Raw genomic sequence first — 21335 nt, 5'->3', positions numbered from 1 at the left:
AGCGTGTGCTATGTACAGGGTGCAGATGCCAAGCGTGTGCTATGTACAGGGTGCAGATGCCAAGCGTGTGTTATGTACAGGGTGCAGATGCCAAGCGTGTGTTATGTACAGGGTGCAGATCTCCAAGCGTGTGCTATGTACAGGGTGCAGATCTCCAAGCGTGTGCTATGTACAGGGTGCAGATGCCAAGCGTGTGCTATGTACAGGGTGCAGATGCCAAGCGTGTGCTATGTACCGGGTGCAGATGCCAAGCGTGTGCTATGTACCAGGGTGCAGATGCCAAGCGTGTGCTATGTACAAGGTGCATATTCCAGGCGTGTGCTATGTACCAGGGTGCAGATTCCAAGCGTGTGCTATGTACCAGGGTGCAGATTCCAAGCGTGTGCTATGTACCAGGGTGCAGATTCCAGGCGTGTGCTATGTACAGGGTGCAGATTCCAGGCGTGTGCTATGTACAGGGTGCAGATTCCAGGCGTGTGCTATGTACAGGGTGCAGATTCCAGGCGTGTGCTATGTACAGGGTGCAGATTCCAGGCGTGTGCTATGTACAGGGTGCAGATTCCAGGCGTGTGCTATGTACAGGGTACCATCTGCACCCTGTACATAGCACACGCCTGGAATCTGCACCCTGTACATAGCACACAGGGTGCAGATTCCAGGCGTGTGCTATGTACAGGGTGCAGATTCCAGGCGTGGACACCTTGTTGATTCCAGAGGGGGGGCGCTTGCCCCCCCCCCCCTTACCTCTACCTGAGGACGCCCATGCCCTGAGATCTGGCACTGATGCGTCCCCCAGACATGGCAGAGATGGTTATACAGGCCGGTGTCACCACTGTGTCTCCAGGCACCCAGTAGTGAATGGGTTACCCGGGGTCCCGTCTCACACAGCGAGAATGTTCCTGCAGATATCATCCCGTAGTCGGTGGAAGGGTAAAGCCCGATCAATAATCCCTGTTCGATAATCTCCATTCCTCCGCATTCTGATCCGCGATCCGTCCATCCTGAACCGCCGTACAAATCCCAGATTATCCACCACAATCTCTTTATCTACATTCCAGACCCAGATTCTTCTTATGCAATTTTCCAGGTCTCACCGAGGATCTAAGGGGCCCATCTTGCTGTGAGGTTCTAAGGGGCCCATCTTGCTGTGAGGTTCTAAGGGGCCCATCTTGCTGTGAGGTTCTAAGGGGCCCATCTTGCTGTGAGGTTCTAAGGGGCCCATCTTGCTGTGAGGGGGTTCTAGGGGGGCCTGTCCTAACGTGAGGCTCTGAGGGGCCCTTCCAGCTGTATGATCCTCTGAAGGGCCCCCAACAGCCGTGTGAGGTTCTGAGGGTGTCGTTCATGGTGTGTCTCACTGCAATGCACCACATTTATCTCACTGAGGATCTAAGGGGCCCATCCTGCTGTATGAAGCTTTGAGGGAGTCCGTCCAGGTATTTGTGGTTCCCAGGGGCCCATCCAGCTGTATGAGGTTCTGAGAATTCTGAGGGGCCCATGCAGATGTGTAAAGCCTTGAGGGCCTTGTTTACTGTGAATGACAATGAAACGCATCACACTGATTTCACTGAGGATTGAAGGGGCCCCTCAGGCATTGGAGCTCCACTCAAAGCATATAGAGCTTTGAGGTAGTCCGTGCAGCTGTATGTGGTTCCCAGGGGCCCCTCCAGTATTATGAGGCTGAGGATCGAAGGGGTCCATCCTACCAGGTGAAGCTCTGAGGGGCCCCTCCAGCATTGGAGCTCCCCTCAAAGCATATAGGGCTTTGAGGTAGTCAGTCTAGCTGTATGTGGTTCTCAGGGGCCCGTCCAGTATTGTGAGGCTCTGAGGGGCCCCTCCAGCTTTGTGAGGCTGGGGATCGAAGGCATCCATCCTACCATGTGAGGCTCCGAGGGGGCCCCTCCAGCATTGTGAGGCTCAGAGGTGCCCCTCCAGCATTCTCAAGCTCCCCTCAAAGCATATAGGGCTTTGAGGTAGTCAGTCCTGCTGTATGTGGTTCCCAGGGGCCCCTCCAGAATTGTGAGGCTCAGAGGGGCCCTTCCAGCATTGGAGCTCCCCTCAAAGCATATAGAGCTTTGAGGTAGTCCCTCCAGCTGTATGTGGTTCTCAGGGGCCCCTCCAGAATTGTGAGGCTCAGAGGGGCCCCTTCAGCATTGGAGCTCCCCTTAAAGCATACAAAGCTTTGAGGTAGTCCATCCAGCTGTATGTGGTTCCCAGGGGGCCCTCCAGTATTGTGAGGCTCTAAAGAGGCTGGGGATAGAAGGGGTCCATCCTACCCGTACCATGTGAGACTCCGAGGGGCCCTTCCAGCATTGGAGCTCCCCTCAAAGCATATAGAGCTTTGAGGTAGTCCGTCCAGCTGTATGTGGTTCTCAGGGGCCCGTCCAGTATTGTGAGGCTCTGAGGGGCCCGTCCAGTATTGTGAGGCTCTGAGGGGCTTGGGTGCTGTGTGGCGCAATGCACGGCACTGCAGTGGTATGCGTGTTGTGGTGATGTGGTCCTTTTAGGTCAATGTATTGGCAGTAACGTGGTTGCCGCACACCACAACACAGTATAGACTTTAATTTAAAAATATTCCCAGTGATCCTGCCATAAAGGTACTTCCTGTTATAGGGTGACCACGCACTCTCCTTCTCTTCTAATAGTCTCCTAAGTTGTCACCCTGATGGAGACTAGTGGCCATTTTATTAACACATAACACCGGTATGGCTCACGGTTATCACCATCTGCAAACCTGCCCAACAATTCCCGTGCCGCATTCACTGGAGTACTTGTAGACAGGAAGCGGCTGCAAAGAGGCTTCAGGTGATCTGCAGCACTGAAATGCAACAAAGGATAAAACAAGGTGAGGACAGTCCACCACTTTCTGCCTTACAGACTTTAAACATGTTACGGAACCATGAACCAGACGTACAAGAGATAAGTGAAAATAAGAAGGCTTTATTGAAAATCAAGCTGTAAAGCAAAAGTCCAAACGGATGGTGAAACCAGAGGTCAGGAACCAGAAGGGTAGTCAGACGAAGCCAGGATCAGGAACCAGCAGGGAAGTCAGACGAAGCCAGGATCAGAACCAGAAGCAGCAGCAGTCTTAGAAGCATGTGCACACAGGGGGACCAAGCAAGGAACTGAAGTCACAGACCTCCTATATATGTGAGCCAGGCATCCAGCTCCTCCCAGTGGGAAGGAGGAGCCGCAGGGTGGGAGGCTACAAGAGACCTAGAAACCAAGATGGCCGCCAGCACATGTCAAACGAAGGAGACAGGAGAGAGGTAAGACCATGACAGTACCTCCCCCTCAAGGGCCCCTCCTCCGCGGTGCAAAAAACGGTCTCTGAGGGAAGCGTGCGTGGAAGGCTCGGAGCAAGGCAGGAGCATGGACATCTGCGGAGGGAACCCAGGAACGCTCCTCTGGACCATAACCACGCCAGTGGACCAAAAACTGCACCCGACCGCGGACCAGGCGTGAGTCCAGGATATTGCTCACCTCATACTCCTCATGATTGCCCACTTGGACCGGACGAGGCCGAGGAACCGAGGAAGTGAAGCGATTGCACACCAGTGGCTTCAACAGGGAGACATGAAACACGTTGGAGATCCGCATGCCAGGAGGAAGCGCAAGGGCATAGGCTACCGGGTTTACCCTGCGAAGCACTCGGAAGGGACCAACAAAGCGAGGGGCCAGCTTGGGAGTGGGCACTCGAAGGTTGAGGTTGCGAGTGGACAACCATACACGGTCTCCGACCTGGTAGGAAGGGGCAGGCGCTCGTCTGCGATCAGCCTGAAGTTTCTGGCGCTGCGCAGAGACCTCAAGGGACTTCTGGATCTGTACCCAAGAGGCGCGTAGGACGGAAAGGTGATCCTCCACAGCCGGAATATCCTGGGGAGAGAATGCCTCCGGTAACACGGCAGGTTGGAACCCAAAATTGGCCATGAAGGGAGACGTCCCAGAGGAAGAGTTCACAGCCGTGTTCCTGGCAAACTCAGCCCAAGGCAGGAGGTCAACCCAATTGTCCTGGTGATCGGAGACATAGCAACGAAGGAATTGCTCCAAGGCCTGATTGGATCGTTCTGCGGCCCCATTGGACTGAGGGTGGTAGGCCGAGGAGAAGGAGAGATGAATCCCCAACTGGGAGCAAAAGGCGCGCCAGAATCTGGACACAAACTGACTCCCCCGATCCGACACTATCTCCTTGGGCAAACCGTGCAACCGGAAGACCTCCCGGGCAAAAATCGTGGCCAACTCTTGTGCAGAGGGTAACTTCTTGAGAGGAACACAGTGGCACATTTTGGAAAACCGATCCACAATCATGAGAATGACCGTATGGCCTCGGGAAGCAGGGAGGTCCACAATGAAATCCATCCCCAGGTGTGACCATGGGCGCTCCCCGGTGGCTATGGGTTGCAGCAGGCCCAACGGAAGGTGCCGAGGGGACTTACTTTGGGCACAAACGGAGCATGCCGCTACATATGCAGCGATGTCGGAACGTAGGGAAGGCCACCAGAACAGACGTGAAACAGCCCAGGACAGCTGATTCTTACCAGGATGCCCCGCGGTCTTGGAGTTATGGTAGGTTCGCAACAACCGAGTGCGCAACTCCTCAGGCACAAAACATCTGCCGTTGGGTCTCCCAGAGGGAGCACCAGACTGAGCCGCCAAAATCTGCTCACCAAGGGGAGAGGTCAGGCTGGTGCGAATGGCGGCCAGGATCTGATTCGGAGGTATGACCGAAGTCGGTATAGATTCCTCCCTGGACAGCTCGGAGTACTGCCGTGATAAGGCATCCGCCCTGATGTTCTTGGAACCAGGTAGGTAGGAGACCACGTAATTAAAACGTGACAAGAACAGAGCCCATCTGGCCTGACGTGGTGTCAATCTCTTGGCCTCAGAAAGGTAGGTCAGATTCTTGTGGTCCGTCAGGATGAGAACCGGAACCACCGAGCCCTCGAGCAAGTGCCTCCACTCTTTGAGAGCCTGCACTATGGCCAATAACTCCCTGTCACCAATCTGATAGTTGCACTCCGCGGGTGACAGTTTCCGGGAGTAAAACCCACAAGGAAGCAGCGGACCCTCTGGTGTTCTACGCTGAGACAGAAGGGCGCCTACTCCCGTCTCAGACGCGTCCACCTCGAGGACAAAGGGCAACCCAGGGTTGGGATGAGACAGAATCGGAGCCGACACAAAGGCGGATTTTAGGGCCTCAAAAGCCCGGATGGCCTCGAGCGGCCAGACCTGGGAATTACTGCCCTTCCTGGTCAGATCCGTGAGAGGCTTGGCCAGCAAGGAGAAGTCCCTGATGAACTTCCGATAATAATTGGCGAAGCCCAAAAAGCGCTGCAAGGAACGAAGACCACTGGGCTGAGGCCACTGTAAGACAGCCGAAACCTTCTCAGGGTCCATGGAGAACCCCTCAGCGGAAATGATGTAACCTAAGAAGGTTACCTGGGATCGGTGAAATTCGCATTTCTCAAGCTTACCGAACAGCTTGTTCTCTCGTAACCGTTGCAACACTCGCTTGACATCCAGAATGTGGGCCTCCATGGATTCAGAGTATACCAAGATGTCATCCAAATAGACCACCACACACTGCTGCAACAGGTCACGGAAAACATCGTTGATGAATTCCTGAAAGACTGCGGGCTCACTGCACAACCCAAAGGGCATAACCAAGGATTCATAATGCCCAGTCCTGGTGTTAAACGCGGTCTTCCACTCATCGCCCGCCTTGATCCTTACCAGGTTATATGCCGCCCTCAGGTCGAGTTTGGTAAAGACCGTGGTGGCCCCCTTGAGGCGATCGAACAGCTCGGAAATCAAGGGTATCGGGTAAGCGTTCTTGATCGTGATGCGATTAAGGCCCCTGTAATCGATGCAAGGCCTCAACTCACCGCCCTTCTTTTTCACAAAGAAAAATCCAGCCCCTGCCGGGGACGAGGATTTGCGAATGTGACCACGGGACAGCGTCTCCATCACGTACTCCTCCATGGCCTCATTCTCCGCAACCGACAGTGGATAGACCCTGCCGCAAGGAGGAACGGCACCAGGTTGTAATTCTATGGCACAATCGTATGGGCGGTGCGGAGGTAGGGCAACTGCGCGCACCTTATCGAATACATCCCGGTACTCCTCGTATTCAGGAGGCAACAGAGAGTCCGAGGAAGTACACAGCAACTTGACAGGCCCATGGATGCAACTAGCCCCACACTGTGGTGACCATGAGAGGATCTCGGCCGATCTCCAGTCGAAAGTCGGATTATGCTTCTGGAGCCAGGGGTACCCCAAGACCACCGAGTAGTGTGGAGACGAAATAACCTGGAAGCAGACCGACTCTCTGTGAACGGCACCAATGGCTATCCCCACTGGAAGGGTCTCATGAGTCACGTGTGACGGCTGGAGGGGTCTGCCGTCTATCGCCTCTAGAGCCAGCGGGGAACCTCGAGCCTGCAGAGGAATGGAATTGGCGGCAGCGAACGCACTATCAATGAAAAAACCACCAGCACCAGAGTCCACCAACGCCTGGGTCGTCACCGAGCCCCCGACCCAGGAGAGGACAACAGTGATCAGTGGTTTATCAACACGGGAAACCGGGGACGAGGAGACTCCACCCAAGATCTGCCCCCGACAGGATCTCAGGTGCGAGCGTTTCCCGGACGGTTCGGACATGCCAACCGAAAATGCCCACCGAGACCACAGTACATGCATCGGCCCTCGCGTCTCCGGAGTACCCTCTCCCCCTCGGACAGGCAAACAAACCCCAGCTGCATGGGTTCACCCCCAGACAAGTCAACCCCAGGAGGAGAGGGAGGCACGGGTGGGACAGCAAACGTAGGCACCAAACTGTTAGGAGGCCTCCGCAGGCTCTCCTTAAAGGAAGGTCTCTCCCTGAGTCTGGTGTCAATCAAAATCAGGAAAGAAATAAGAGCCTCGAGCTCCACTGGTAGGTCCTTAGCTGCAACCTCATCCTTCAAGGCATTCGAGAGACCATGAGAGAAAGCAGCGACCAGAGCCTCATTATTCCAGCCCACCTCTGCTGCCAGGGTACGAAACTCAATGGCGTATTCGGCTACGGATCGTGAACCCTGTCTGATGGACATAAGGAGCTTCGCAGCAGAAGCGGCGCGAGCCGGCACATCGAATACCTTCCGAAGAGAAGCAACAAAACCGGAAAACTCGGCAACCACCGGATTGTTGTTCTCCCATAAAGGACTGGCCCAGGCCAAGGCCTTGTCCGAGAGCAGCGAGATCAAGAAGCCCACCTTTGATCTCTCAGTGGGAAAGGCATGTGGCAGCAACTCGAAATAAATGCCCACTTGGTTAAGGAAACTTCGGCACTGAGTTGGCTCTCCCCCAAATCGCTGTGGAAGGGGGGCAGAACCGGTCATACCCCGAAACACCGCAGGCACAACAACAGGTGTCGGGGTAGACTCTGGCGCAACAACCGGAGCGGCAGTAGGAGCCGGCCCAGGAGCGACAACCGACCCATCGGCAACGGGAGCGAAATGAACCGTGCGTTCAAGCAGAGTTTGCAACGACACGGCGAACTGACCCAACAGGTACTCCAGCTGATCAAGTCTGGCAACCAGCGTGGGTAGCGAGGATGGCCCTGTACCGTCAAAATTCATGGCTTGGTCCTAATGTTACGGAACCATGAACCAGACGTACAACAAGAGATAAGTGAAAATAAGAAGGCTTTATTGAAAATCAAGCTGTAAAGCAAAAGTCCAAACGGATGGTGAAACCAGAGGTCAGGAACCAGCAGGGAAGTCAGACGAAGCCAGGATCAGGAACCAGCAGGGAAGTCAGACGAAGCCAGGATCAGGAACCAGCAGGGAAGTCAGACGAAGCCAGGATCAGAAGCAGCAGCAGTCTTAGAAGCATGTGAACACAGGAGGACCAAGCAAGGAACTGAAGCCACAGACCTCCTATATATATGAGCCAGGCATCCAGCTCCTCCCAGTGGGAAGGAGGAGCCGCAGGGTGGGAGGCTACAAGAGACCTAGAAACCAAGATGGCCACCAGCACATGTCAAACGAAGGAGACAGGAGAGAGGTAAGACCATGACAAAACACAATAGGAAGTGTGGGAAATCTATCCACTTCCTGTGTCTGTGTGATGGGGGTCAGGAAGTGAGGGGAATTCCACATATTGGGGACACACAGACGGCAATAAAACAACGTTTTGTAGAGTGAGAAAAGTTCAGAACCTCTGTCAGGATTTTATGGTTGGGTCCCCAACTGGAGGGATTTCCGTCACCTTCTCTATAGGATATTCACCTGTACACAAAGTATGGCACCTTAATGACTTCCAAGGCAAGTGACCTGAGGACGCGTTTCGTCCCACCGGCCGGAGCTCGGTCATAGTCCTTTTCCATGGTAGGTGCCACAGTTGCATGAGGTTGTTACAATGAACGAGGGGCGTGTTTCATCTTCTGGGAGGCACAGCTGCCCATAGTAAGCGTGTAAATCCCGGGACACCGCCTTTACAAATGAGAGCGCTGTAGGTTTAGAATAAATCTGTATTCTTCCTCTTTTTGGTCCGCAGGCACAAAATTCTATTTATTTTTAAAATGTTTAAATTTTTTTAATGTTTTTTCCTTTTATTTTTTTTTAAATGTTTAAAATTTTAAATGTTTTTTACATTTTTTTTTTTTTTTTTTTTAAATATTTTACTTTTTTTTTTATGTTTACATTTTTAAATGTTTACATTTTTAACTGTTTTTTACTTTTTAAAAAATTTTTTATGTTTTACTTTTTTATTTTTAAATGTTTTACTTTTTTTTTTTTTTTTTTTTTTTAATAAAAAAAATAAAAACCTATTTATTTCACTTTCAGCCTCAGCCGGACTGGAATTGATTGAACACGAGAAACTTCTCCTGCAGTTCCACGTCTCTCCACCAGAGGGCCCCTCCGTCAGCTGCCTGCTGCAAGACCAAGAGGAGCGCAGAAAGCTAGGTGACGACCCCTCCCCCTGCCGTGTCCCCGCCTTCCCTTTTTTACACCCACCCATCAAGGCGTTTTGATATTTGCATAACTCCTCCCAGGAGCCAGCCCACTGCTTGCATCAGGACGGAGGGCTCTTTAAAGGAGTGTTGAGGCGTACAGTGTGCAATGCAGGCAGATTATGGCTGGTGGGAGGGGCCAGCGCAGAGTTCCTGAGAACGCCCCAATACCCTGCCGGCCCCTCCCACCAGCCATGATCTGCAAACATTTCATACAGAATGTAATGCAGGCAGATTATGGCTGGTGGGAGGGGCCAGCAGGGTGTTGGGGCGTTCTCAGGAACTCTGCTGGCCCCTCCCACCAGCCATGATCTGCAAACATTTCATACAGAGGCACTGCTTGTTAGAGCAGCAGCTACCATAACCCCGGTATCCTCTTTAGTGAGCGGTCCGGTTTCAGATAAAAGTGGTCTCTGCGGCGTATTCGCTACAAGAGCATGCTGATCAGCGGCGGGAGAGGGGGGCCCGCCCCTCTCCGGTGCCCTCCGCCGCTTACCGGAGCCGTCGGTAGCGGCGGAGGTGATCATGTCCTCTCCCTGGCTGGGTATGGAGATGAGTGAGTAGACCCCCACCCAACTCCATACCATAGCAGGGCGGAAGCGACATCAAAACATCACTTCCGCCAACAGCTCTTAAAGAGACTTTATTTTTATTTTTTATTATTAAATTTTATTTATTGCATTTTAGTGTAAATATGAGGTGTGACGTCTTTTTGACCCCCAGATCTCTTTTTTTCTATTACAAGGGATGTTTACATTCCTTGTAATAGGAATAAAAGTGACACCATTTTTTTTTTTATGTTTTTTTAAAGAACAGTGTAAAAATAAAAGGTAAAAGACATTTTTTTAAATGCGTCCCGCCATGCTCGCGTACGCAGAAGCGAACGCATACGTGAGTAGCGCCCACATACGAAAACGGTGTTCAAACCACACATGTGAGGTATCGCCGGGATCGTTTAGAGCGAGAGCAATAATTCTAGACCTAGACCTCCTCTGTAATTCAAAACTTGCAACCTGTAGAATTTTTTTTAAACGTCGCCTATGGAGATTTTTAAAGGTAAAAGTTTGTCGCTATTCCAGGAGCGGGCGCAACTATGAAGCGTGACATGTTGGGTATCAATTTACTCGGCGTAACATTATCTTTCATAATATAAAAAAGTTGGGCTAACTTTACTGTTGTGTTTTTGTGCGCTTGTAAGACCGCTACACAAATACAGTGTGACAAAGTATTGCAACGATCGCCATTTTATTCTCTAGGGTGCTAGCAAAAAAAAAAAATATGTTTGGGGGTTCCAAGTAATTTTCTAGCAAAAAATAAATAAAAATTATTTTTACTTTTAAATACCGAATCTCAGAAAGAGGCTTGGGGCTTAAGTGATTGCACCACTTGTTGGATTATGTTGTGAATAATAACAGAAGACGGGGAGCGTTGTATAATAACGCAGAGTGACCCTGGAATCACTTTCAGTTCCAATAATGCTGCAAGTTGTGACTTCAGATAGCGAGCCGCCTGCTGCCACTCTGCCATCTTGTGGCCGTTCTGAGCATTACAGTTTTTAAAATCTATTTAACCACTTCAGCCCCGGACCATATTGCTGGTCAAAGACCAGAGCACTTTTTGCGATTCGGCACTGCGCCGCTCTAACTGACAATTGCGCGGTCGTGCGACGTGGCTCCCAAACAAAATTGGCGTCCTTTTTTTTCCCACAAATAGAGCTTTCTTTTGGTGGTATTTGATCACCTCTGCGGTTTTTATTTTTTGCGCTATAAACAAAAATAGAGCGACAATTTGGAAAAAAATGAATATTTTTAACATAATAAATATCCCCCAAAAATATATAAAAAACATATTTTTTCCTCAGTTTAGTCCGATACGTATTCTTCTACATATTTTTCAGAAAAAAAAATCGCAATAAGCTTTTATTGATTGGTTTGCGCAAAAGTTATAGTGTTTACAAAATAGGGGGTATTTTTATGGCATTTTTATTAATATTTTTTTTTTTTTACTACTAATGGCGGCGATTAGCGTTTTTTTTTTTCGGTACTGCGACATTATGGCGGACACTTCGGACACTTTTGACACATTTTTGGGACCATTGGTATTTTTATAGCGATCAGTGCTATAAAAATGCATTGATTACTATAAAAATGCCACTGGCAGGGAGGGGTTAACACTAGGGGGCGGGGAAGGGGTTAGGTATGTTCCCTGGGTGTGTTCTAACTATATGGGGGAGTGGCCTCACTAGGGAAAATGACTGATCGCTGTTCATACATTGTATAAACAGAAGATCAGCGTTTCTCCCCCTGACAGGACCGGGAGCTGTGTGTTTACACACACAGCTCCCGGTCCTTGCTCTGGAACGAGCGATCGCGGGTGCCCGGGGGTGATCGCGCCCGCCGGGCACGCGAACGAGAGTCGGTGGCGAGCGCCCCTATTGGCTGCTGAGCAAGGTATTTTTGCCTAAATTCAACCCTGAAACGGGGCCAAAGACGCACATTGTTCCTGTGCAAGCCGCACCGGAGATGTATGAACCCCTTCATAGAGAGCCGGGCACAGCGAATTGTATGTGGAGAAACTCCGCCTCCAATTCACAGAGGTGTGACCCCGCCTCCAATTCACAGAGGTGTGACCCCGCCTCCAATTCACAGAGGTGTGACCCCGGCCTCAATGAGCGGCTCGTCAAGTCTGTGCTTTCCAGCCAAGTCTTTGTATCATTGCACAGAGACAACTGAAGGTTTAAATCCTCCTCTTCAGTCTTACACAGTTGTAGCGGCTCCTCTCCTGGACTGAAACGGCTTCCTGTGATTTCGCCGCACACTGTGTGCTTCTCACAATGTGCATTAGAAACTGCAGCAAGTCAGATAGAGCCCCGCCTCATTTCTTGGCTGCAGGAGGTCCAGCATTGACCGTGGCCCCATCCTCCCTGTTGCTTCATGTTTGTGGTACTCCAGTGATGGGGACTCGTTAGACTTTATAGCAGGGGTCTCAAACTGGTGGCCCCTCCAGCTGTTGCGGAACTACAAGTCCCATGAGGCATTGCAAGGCTGACAGTTACAAGCGTGACTCCCAAGGGCAGAGGCATGATGGGAGTTGTAGTTCTTGAACAGCTGCAGGGCCACCAGTTTGAGACCCCCTGCTTTATAGACTGTACACTTGTGGGGAGAGCGCTCATGTCCTCTGATTGGCCCGCAGGTAAAGCGCACCTGAAGAAGGCGCTCATGAAACACGAAGAAGCGATGAGAATCCACAGCCTGTGTAAGATCCTTCGTAAGATGGACATCCTGCAGGAAGTCCTGGCCCTGGCACACAAGCGCTCGCTCAGTAAATACTCCGACATCGACCACGAGGAGGATTTCTTCGAGACGGGAGAGGCTCCCGACATCCAGCGTAAGAAGCGCCATTTCTGAATAGTATTCATTGTATATGATGATTAGACCTCACCAAGTTTCAGCCTGCATGGAGTTTGTATGTTCTTCACTTGCGGTATACAGAGGGCAGAGTTTCCGCGGCGCGCGCTAGGTACAGGAGGGCAGAGTTTCTGCGGCGCCCGCTAGGTACAGAAGGCAGAGTTTCCGCGGCGCGCGATAGGTACAGAGGGCAGAGTTTCCACGGCGCGTGCTAGGTACAGAGGGCAGAGTTTCCGCGGCGCGTGCAAGGTACAGAGGGCAGAGTTTCCGCGGCGCGCGCAAGGTACAGAGGGCAGAGTTTCCGCGGCGCGCGCTAGGTACAGAGGGCATAGTTTCCGCTGCGCGCGCTAGGTACAGAGGGCATAGTTTCCGCTGCGCGCGCTAGGTACAGAGGGCATAGTTTCCGCTGCGCGCGCTAGGTCCAGAGGGCATAGTTTCCGCGGCGCGCGCTAGGTCCAGAGGGCATAGTTTCCGCGGCGCGCGCTAGGTCCAGAGGGCATAGTTTCCGCGGCGCGCGCTAGATCCAGAGGGCATAGTTTCCGCGGCGTGCGCTAGGTACAGAGGGCATAGTTTCCGCGGCGCGAGCTAGGTACAGAGGGCAGAGTTTCCGCGGCGCGCGCTAGGTACAGAGGGCAGAGTTTCCGCGGCGCGCGCTAGGTACAGAGGGCAGAGTTTCCGCGGCGCGCGCTAGGTACAGAGGGCAGAGTTTCCGCGGCGCGCGCTAGGTACAGAGGGCAGAGTTTCCGCGGCGCGCGCTAGGTACAGAGGGCAGAGTTTCCGCGGCACACGCTAGGTACAGAGGGCTGGCCTAACGTGTCTATGCTGAAGACGTTGTGTGAGTGCAAGCTCCTGGGCCAAGTAATATGTCAGAGCTATATAAATGTATAATAAGAGTGTGCGACTGTGGGGGGGGACATTAGAGTGTAAGCTCCTCTGGTACAGAGACTGATGTGACTGGCTCAGTACAGCACTGCGGTATACAGTGGAACCTCGGATAATCCGTTCCAGGAGAATGCTCGTTATCCAAAGAACTTGCTTATCAAAGCGAGTTTCCCCATTGACGTCAATGGAAACAAAAATAATTTATGGGATGCCATACCGCATGCGGCCAGAGGCGGGGGGGGGGGGGCGTCGGAGAGCTTTGGAAAAGGCCCCGAGGACACTTCGGCTGACTGCGGGAAACTGAGTATTTCCGCGCATTTCCAAGCATTGACGAACTGCGCCAATCGGCTGCGATCGTCGCTGCTCGGCTCCAGCGCAACCCCCTGCACCTCAGGCCAAATGCGGGCCCTATTAGGTTGAATTCTGCTCATCATGCGAGACAACACTTGCACACCTAGTCAGAATAAAAAAAAAAAAGAAGTTTCCGCGGCGCGCGCTAGGTACAGAGGGCAGAGATTTTGCGCCGCGCGCGCGCTAGGTACAGAGGGCAGAGTTTCCGAGGCCCGCGCTGAGTACAGAGGGCAGAGTTTCTGCGGCGCCCGCGCTGGATACTGAGGGCAGAGATTCCGCCACGCGCTGGGTACAGGGGGCAGAGATTCCGCCACGCGCTGGGTACAGGGGGCAGAGTTTCCGTGGCGTGCGCTAGGTACAGAGGGGAGAGATTCCGCGGCGCACGCTAGGTACAGAGTGTGCAGGAATCGGCTCTCTCACAGGCTGTTCACGTCTCACGTCCATCCCTCCCTCTGGGTGCGAGGGCCACATGAAATGGCCTGGAGTGCCGGATTCAGGCCGCAGCCCTTGTGTTTGACACCTGTGCCCTGGGGGGGAGGGGTGTAAATGACAGGCTGGTCTCACAGGAAACGGGCAGTGGACTGCAAGTCCTGGACCAAGGAGGAAGTTGGGAACCGCGCTGGAGCGTGTTGAGGGTGAGTAGACATTGATTGTTTAATACAGGAAGTTGGGTGGAAAAAGGTCTAAAAAGTAAATAAAAAAAATGACCGTTCTACTTCATCTAATAATCACCTCTTCTCTGTTTTGTAGCAAAAACCCAACAGAAGCCGGAGATAAAAATTCCCATCTTCTCCAAGGTGAAAGTAACCGACATCTTCCACCGGCTGGTAAGTGGGGAAACCTGAAAGAATTTCCATAGACTCGGGATCTGGACCGAACTACTAAAGGGGGAATGTGGTGGGTTTCAATATAGAAAACTGCCAGAGGATCCCTACCCGGTCGGACCTGACACACGGACTGAACTGTCCGCGCCGCGAGGAGGGCGCCGGAACTGGCAGAGGAATCCAGAGCATGCAGCTCCAGCTGTGTCTGTCACACACTGTATAGAACCGGGAGAAGATCAGTCCCAATTTAACAAGAAGAGTGCAAGCTCCTTTGTAAAGTGTCACTAAACCTACAGCCCACTCCCTCCCTCCCTTCCTCCTCCTCCTTGCCCACTAACCAGCTAAACACACTGGGGTAGATTCAGGTAGCAATTACGCCTGCGTATCCATCAGTGGCGGCTGGTGCTCAAAATTTTTGGGGGGGCGCAAAGGAAAAAAAAAATTGCAGTCTCACTGTGCCCAAACGCAGCCACTGTTACATGCCATCAAATGCAGCCACTGTGCCATCAATTCGCACCACTGTGCCATGCCATTAAACGCAGCCCCTGTGCCATCCATTGTCACCACTGTGCCATGCCATTAAACGCAGCCCCTGTGCCATCCATTGTCACCACTGTGCCATGCCATTAAACGCAGTCCCTGTGCCATACATTGTCACCACTGTGCCATGCCATTAAACGCAGCCCCTGTGCCATACATTGTCACCACTGTGCCATGCCATTAAACGCAGCCACTGTGCCATCCATTGTCACCACTGTGCCATGCCATTAAACGCAGCCACTGTGCCATACATTGTCACCACTGTGCCATGCCATTAAACGCAGCCACTGTGCCCTTTAATGGTCGCCGCTGTGCCAATTGTCCCCACTGTGCCCTGTAAATTGCGTTCTTCCCCCGCCCGGCACTTACCTTTACTGGAGTCAGGCATCCACGTCCCACGATGTCTTCTCCCGCCCTCGATGACTGACAGGCGTCTCAGCCAATCAGGTTACAGGTAGCCAGAACCGGCCAACGTGATTGGCTGAGACGCCTGTCATCTTATTCAAGGGGCGTACAATCTGTGCGCTCCGAGAATAAGCTTCCGGGACCCGAGGGCTGTATTGGGAAAGCCTATTAGAGCCGTTGGCTTTGATAGACATTTCCCTACAGCCAACCAGCTGGCGTTATTCAGATGGCCGGACATTGAGCGCCGACCATCTGAATAACAGCGGCAGCGGCGAAAATAACATAGATTCGTGCAATGCATGAATCTATGTTATTTCACTCAGTGGCGGTGAGAGCCAGAGGGGGCGGCGCTCCAGCGTCCTCTATGGACGAACCGCCACTGGTATCCATAGATACGCAGCGTAATTGCTAATTTGCGCCGGCGTATTGACTTTTCTGTATTCAGAAAGCTAGATACGCCGACTGTAGCCTAAGATATGACTGGCATAAGGCTCTTATGCCGTCGTATCGTAGGCTGCATTCTTACGCTGGCCGCTAGGTGGCGTTCCTTTAGTGGTCAGCGTAGAGTATGCAAATTGCCGATTCACAACCGTACGCGCGCCCGGCGTTCGCATTTTACGTCGTTTGCGTTCGTCGGTTTCTGCGTAAGGCTGCCCATGCTATTAGCAGGAGCAGCCAATGCTAAGTATACGCGTCGCGATTTTTGAAAATTACGTCGTTTGCGTAAGTGAATCGTGAATGGCACTGGACGCCATTTACGTTCACGTTGAAGCAAATGACGTCCTTGTGACGTCATTTACCGCAAAGTTTCCCGACGGAGCATGCGCACTACGTTCGGCGTAGCGCAAGTAATTTACGGAGGCGTAGGGTTAAAACGGTACGCTGCGCCTCCGTAAGAGTGCGCAGCCCTACCTGAATCTACCCCAATGGTGATGGGATATTACATGTAGATTGATGGAGGCTTCACCTCCTGCCTGCTTTATTCTAAGACACAGGCTGGAGGGGCGTGACACAACCTGTGACTGGCAGAAATCCTCCCACACTATGTTATTTCTCAAAAAATAATATTGATGTTTATTGATATTCATTTATTTTTACTCTGTTTTTCCAAAGTTTTTTTTATTTTGAACATGTGACCAGCAGCAGAGGACTAGAAGCTCCTCCTGCTTATGTTTCCCTGCAGACAGGCTGGGCGAGAGCTGGGTCATGTGACCAGCAGCAGAGGACTAGAAGCTCCTCCTGCTTATGTTTCCCTGCAGACAGGCTGGGCGAGAGCTGGGTCATGTGACCAGCAGCAGAGGACTAGAAGCTCCTCCTGCTTATGTTTCCCTGCAGACAGGCTGGGCGAGAGCTGGGTCATGTGACCAGCAGCAGAGGACTAGAAGCTCCTCCTGCTTATGTTTCCCTGCAGACAGGCTGGGCGAGAGCCGGGTCATGTGACCAGCAGCAGAGGACTAGAAGCTCCTCCTGCTTATGTTTCCCTGCAGACAGGCTGGGAGAGAGCCGTGTCATGTGACAGCTGGATATCCATTAGGAAAAAGAATAACGCACATTCCTCCTATATTTCTGCCTGCAGGGTCCGCTGTCCGTCTTTTCAGCAAAGCACAAGTGGCGGCCGGCGCAGAAGGTTCACCTCGAGCGGGATGACGGTGGATTCGGTTTCACCCTGAGAGGAGATTCTCCGGTGCTGATTGCTGGCATAGTTCCCGGGGGCTGCGCCGATGTACGTATCATACACTACTATAGAAATCTTTGGGTGATATTGTCTTTTTAAATCCATAATAATCCAGATGTGGCTTTCATGTTGCGCACCCCAGAACTCTGGCCTCTGTACCTAGGGCACCCCGGAACTCTGGCCTTCGTACCTAGGGCACCCCGGACTTCTGGCCTCTGCACCTAGGGCACCCCGGGAACTCTGGCCTCTGCCCCTAGGGCACCCCGGAACTCTGGCCTTCGTACCTAGGGCACCCCGGACTTCTGGCCTCTGCACCTAGGGCACCCTGGGAACTTTGGCCTCTGTACCTTGGGCACCCTGGAACTCTGGCCTCTGCACCTAGGGCACCCTGGAACTCTGGCCTCTGCACCTAGGGCACCCCAGGAACTCTGGCCTCTGTACCTAGGGCACCCCAGGAACTCTGGCCTCTGCACCTAGGGCACCCTGGAACTCTGGCCTCTGTACCTAGGGCACCCTGGAACTCTGGCCTCTGCACCTAGGGAACTCTGGCCTCTGTACCTAGGGCACCCCAGGAACTCTGGCCTCTGCACCTAGGGCACCCTGGAATTCTGGCCTCTGCACCTAGGGCACCCTGGAACTCTGGCCTCTGCACCTAGGGCACCCTGGAACTCTGGCCTCTGCACCTAGGGCACCCTGGAACTCTGGCCTCTGCACCTAGGGCACCCTGGAACTCTGGCCTCTGCACCTAGGGCACCCTGGAACTCTGGCCTCTGCACCTAGGGCACCCCAGGAACTCTGGCCTCTGCACCTAGGGCACCCTGGAACTCTGACCTCTGCACCTAGGGCACCCTGGAACTCTGGCCTCTGCACCTAGGGCACCCTGGAACTCTGGCCTCTGCACCTAGGGCACCCTGGAACTCTGGCCTCTGCACCTAGGGCACCCTGGAACTCTGGCCTCTGTACCTAGGGCACCCCGGAACTCTGGCTTCTGCACCTAGGGCACCCCAGGAACTCTGGCCTCTGTACCTAGGGCACCCCAGGAACTCTGGCCTCTGTACCTAGGGCACCCTGGAACTCTGGCCTCTGTACCTAGGGCACCCTGGAACTCTGGCCTCTGTACCTAGGGCACCCTGGGAACTCTGGCCTCTGTACCTAGGGCACCCCGGAACTCTGGCCTCTGTACCTAGGGCACCCCGGAACTCTGGCCTCTGAAGCTCGCTGTTGACTAACTTCAGAGTCGATGCAGGCTGTGGCAAGATTGCAACCATATTATTGGTATCCCCCCCACATGCCTGGACTGGCACTCGGCTCAGACTCTCAGCAAGCCACTGAGAGCCTGAGCCGGCCATTCCCGCCCCCTCCAGAGCCCAGCACTCCAGTAAGCGTGAGGAGGCAGAGCAGACAGCAGTGACTGACAGCAGCGCTCTGCTCATGAAGCTCCGAAAACCCCAAAGATCGGCTATGTTTGATTGCTCAGTTCTCCGTCTTTGAGCCGATGGGGGACAGGTGCAGCATGAGATTAAGGTAGGCAAGTATGAGTCCCAAAAAAAAGACTTCCCATACCAAACAAACATGGTGGGCTTTCCAAGAAGAGAGCCCAGCACTACTTTCACACTTCCAGGCTCCATTGACATATCAGTAAGCGGCATGATTCCATTTGGTAGTAGGTTGGACTCTTCTGAGTCCGTCAGCAGTGTGTGCAATCTGATCTCCACGCCACTTTTTTATTAAAGAGCGGTAGCAGTAAAGCAAGCTGCTGATCTTGCTCAGCACATGCCGCCTGCGGTATGCCCCACGCCAGCATGCTGATTGGACTATAGCCTCGTACACACGATCAGATGGGGCTCCATGAAATGACAAGCCGTACACGGTCTAGGTAATACTGTTCTATCATGGCTGACTTTACATTCAATGATCTTCGAGTTCATCGGGAGTCCCATATCTGGCATTTCTGGCCTGCATGTAAATGTTCTTCTTGTGTGTCGCAGAATGCCGGAGTGAAGGAGGGCGCCTACATCGTCTCTGTGAATGACGTGGACTGCCGGTGGGCCAAACATTCCGAAGTGGTGACCTTATTGAAGAATACCGGGAATGATGGAGCGGACATCGAGATCGTCACCTTCCAGAGCGCAGACACCCAGAATACGGTATGAATGGCAGACACCGCCACTAGTCCAGATCACTGTCTGTGTCCCTTCATCTTCTGTTATATACAGCAGAACACTCTCCTACAGCGCCACCCTCTGGACAGCTTTTATCTTCTCTCGCTACTTTGTCTTTCTTTGTTATTTCTTTTGTTCTCTTCACTCTTTCTTTCTTTCTCGCGCGCACTCTCTCTCTCTCGTATCTCTCTCTTTCGTATTTCTCTCTCTCTCTCTCGTATTAAATCTCTCTCGTATTTTGTCTCTCTCTAGTATTTCTCTCTCTAGTATTTCTCTCTCTCTCTCTCTCTCTCTCTCTCTCTCTCTCTCTCTCTCTCTCTCTCTCTCTCTCTCTCTCTCTCTCTCTCTCTAGTGTCTCTCTCATATTTATTTATTTCTCTCACTCTCTTATTTCTCGCTCTTCCTCCCCCTCTCTCTATAGTATTTCTCTCTCTCTCTCTCTCTCTTTCTTTCTTTCTCTCTCTCTCTCTCTCTCTCTCTCTCTCTCTCTATAGTCTCTCTCTCTCTCTCTCTCTCTCTATAGTCTCTCTCTCTCTCTCTTTCTCTATAGCATCTCTCTCTCTCTCTCTCTCTCTCTCTCTCTCTCTCTCTCTCTCTCTCTCTCTCTCTCTCTCTCTCTCTCTCTCTCTCTCTCCAGGATCACTTATATTTTAGCATTGCCAAAGCAGTTGAGTCTGTATGGGGGGGGGGGTATAAAGGGAATTGGGGGTGACGCTCTCTTTTCTCTTTATTATCCTCATTGTCTATTATTTTAGTTCACTTCTAAATTTGTCATTCTAACAAATTTCTTTCCCAGACTTTGGAGAAGAAATCCTCCATGTTGACGTCCAGCGAGATCCTGAAAGGGAATAAAGAGAACAGCAGGAAGACGCCGGGTGTCGGCAAGCGTTCCGGCACTTTACTTCAGTGGAGCCGGAAGAGTAACCCCAGCAAGCGGAGCCCGAACCTCAGCGCCCTCCAGCCATTCAGCGCTGTGCAGAACAGCGAGTCCATGTACTGACAGGAGCAACAGCGCCCCCCACTGCCAGGGGCAACCAGAGACCCCCCCAGACCTACCCCATAGGATTAACCTGTAGCACCGGCAAGCTGTAGTCGGGCCCCAGACTGTGGTGACTGTATGACAATGGGCCCCTGGCCTGTCTGAGAGGATGAACAGTTTGCGTCCGTTCTATCTGTATATAAATGTAAAAGATAATTTATACATTTTTCTGTAACTAAAGAGAACCTGTGAGAATCAACAAATGTTTTGTGTCTAGAAAACCATTAAAGTAAAAAAAAAGTTACCGGTCTGCTTCCTGCAGTGAGTTCGGCCAATCAGAGATGTCGGGAAGGAGATCGGTCTGATTATTGCACTGACCAATCCTCCATAATTAGATACATGCACCCCGACTGCGGGCGCCTCCATCACCCAACCAAATCCATCCAATCTTCTAGAATCTTCCCCTGAGATCAATCACATCTGAGGAAGTATGGCGTTTGCATTCTGTTCTCAGATATATACTATGGCCTAGATTCACGTACGGCCGATCTACGTTGCGCGGGCGTAGCGTATCGTATTTACGCTACGCCGCCGCAACTTAGAGAGGCAAATGCTGTATTCACTTGTGTCCTAAGTTACAGCGGCGTAGCGTAAATGGGCCGGCGTAAGCGAGCGTAATTCAAAGTAGGCTGTAGGGGGTTGTATTTAAATGAGGCTTGACCCCCATGTAGATGCATGGCCGAACGAACGGCGCATGCTCAGTATCACGTCGTATTTACGCCCAAAGATACGTCGGCTCAATGCCTGTGACGTGAACGTAATTTACACACAGCCCTATTTGCGTATGACTTGCGCAAACGACGTAAAAAGATACGCTTGTTCCGACGTCCATACTTTGCATGGGCTGCGCCACCTAGAGACCAGCTTTATCTTTACGCTGGCGTATCTCTAACGTAAACGGCGTAACTAATTGCGACGGGCGCACGTACGTTCGTGAATCGGCGTATCTAGTCATTTGCATATTCTACGCTGAAGAATCTGGCCCTATATTGCCATAAGTATTGGGACGCCTGCCTTTACTCGCACATGAACTTTAATGGCATCCCAGTCTTAGTCCG

The 21335-nt window shown here is 52.2% G+C and overlaps 1 protein-coding gene across 1 annotated transcript in view; it reads left to right on the top strand.

The window, feature by feature from the left end:
* RHPN1 (rhophilin Rho GTPase binding protein 1) overlaps positions 1 to 20516 on the top strand; it is a 78874-nt gene extending 58358 nt beyond the window's left edge. The window contains exons 11-16 of the mRNA XM_040352128.1: positions 8826 to 8945; positions 12185 to 12379; positions 14383 to 14459; positions 16978 to 17124; positions 19065 to 19223; positions 20035 to 20516. Coding sequence (XP_040208062.1) covers positions 8826 to 8945; positions 12185 to 12379; positions 14383 to 14459; positions 16978 to 17124; positions 19065 to 19223; positions 20035 to 20238 — 902 coding nt within the window. The 3' untranslated portion in view covers positions 20239 to 20516. The remainder of the gene's footprint in view (positions 1 to 8825; positions 8946 to 12184; positions 12380 to 14382; positions 14460 to 16977; positions 17125 to 19064; positions 19224 to 20034) is intronic.
* The last annotated feature ends 819 nt before the right edge of the window (positions 20517 to 21335 follow it).

The sequence above is a fragment of the Rana temporaria genome, chromosome 5 (assembly GCF_905171775.1).
Source record: "Rana temporaria chromosome 5, aRanTem1.1, whole genome shotgun sequence".
NCBI lineage: Eukaryota > Metazoa > Chordata > Amphibia > Anura > Ranidae > Rana > Rana temporaria.
The sequence above is the reverse complement of the archived record's forward strand: the minus strand, read 5'-3'. Positions and strand labels throughout refer to the sequence as shown.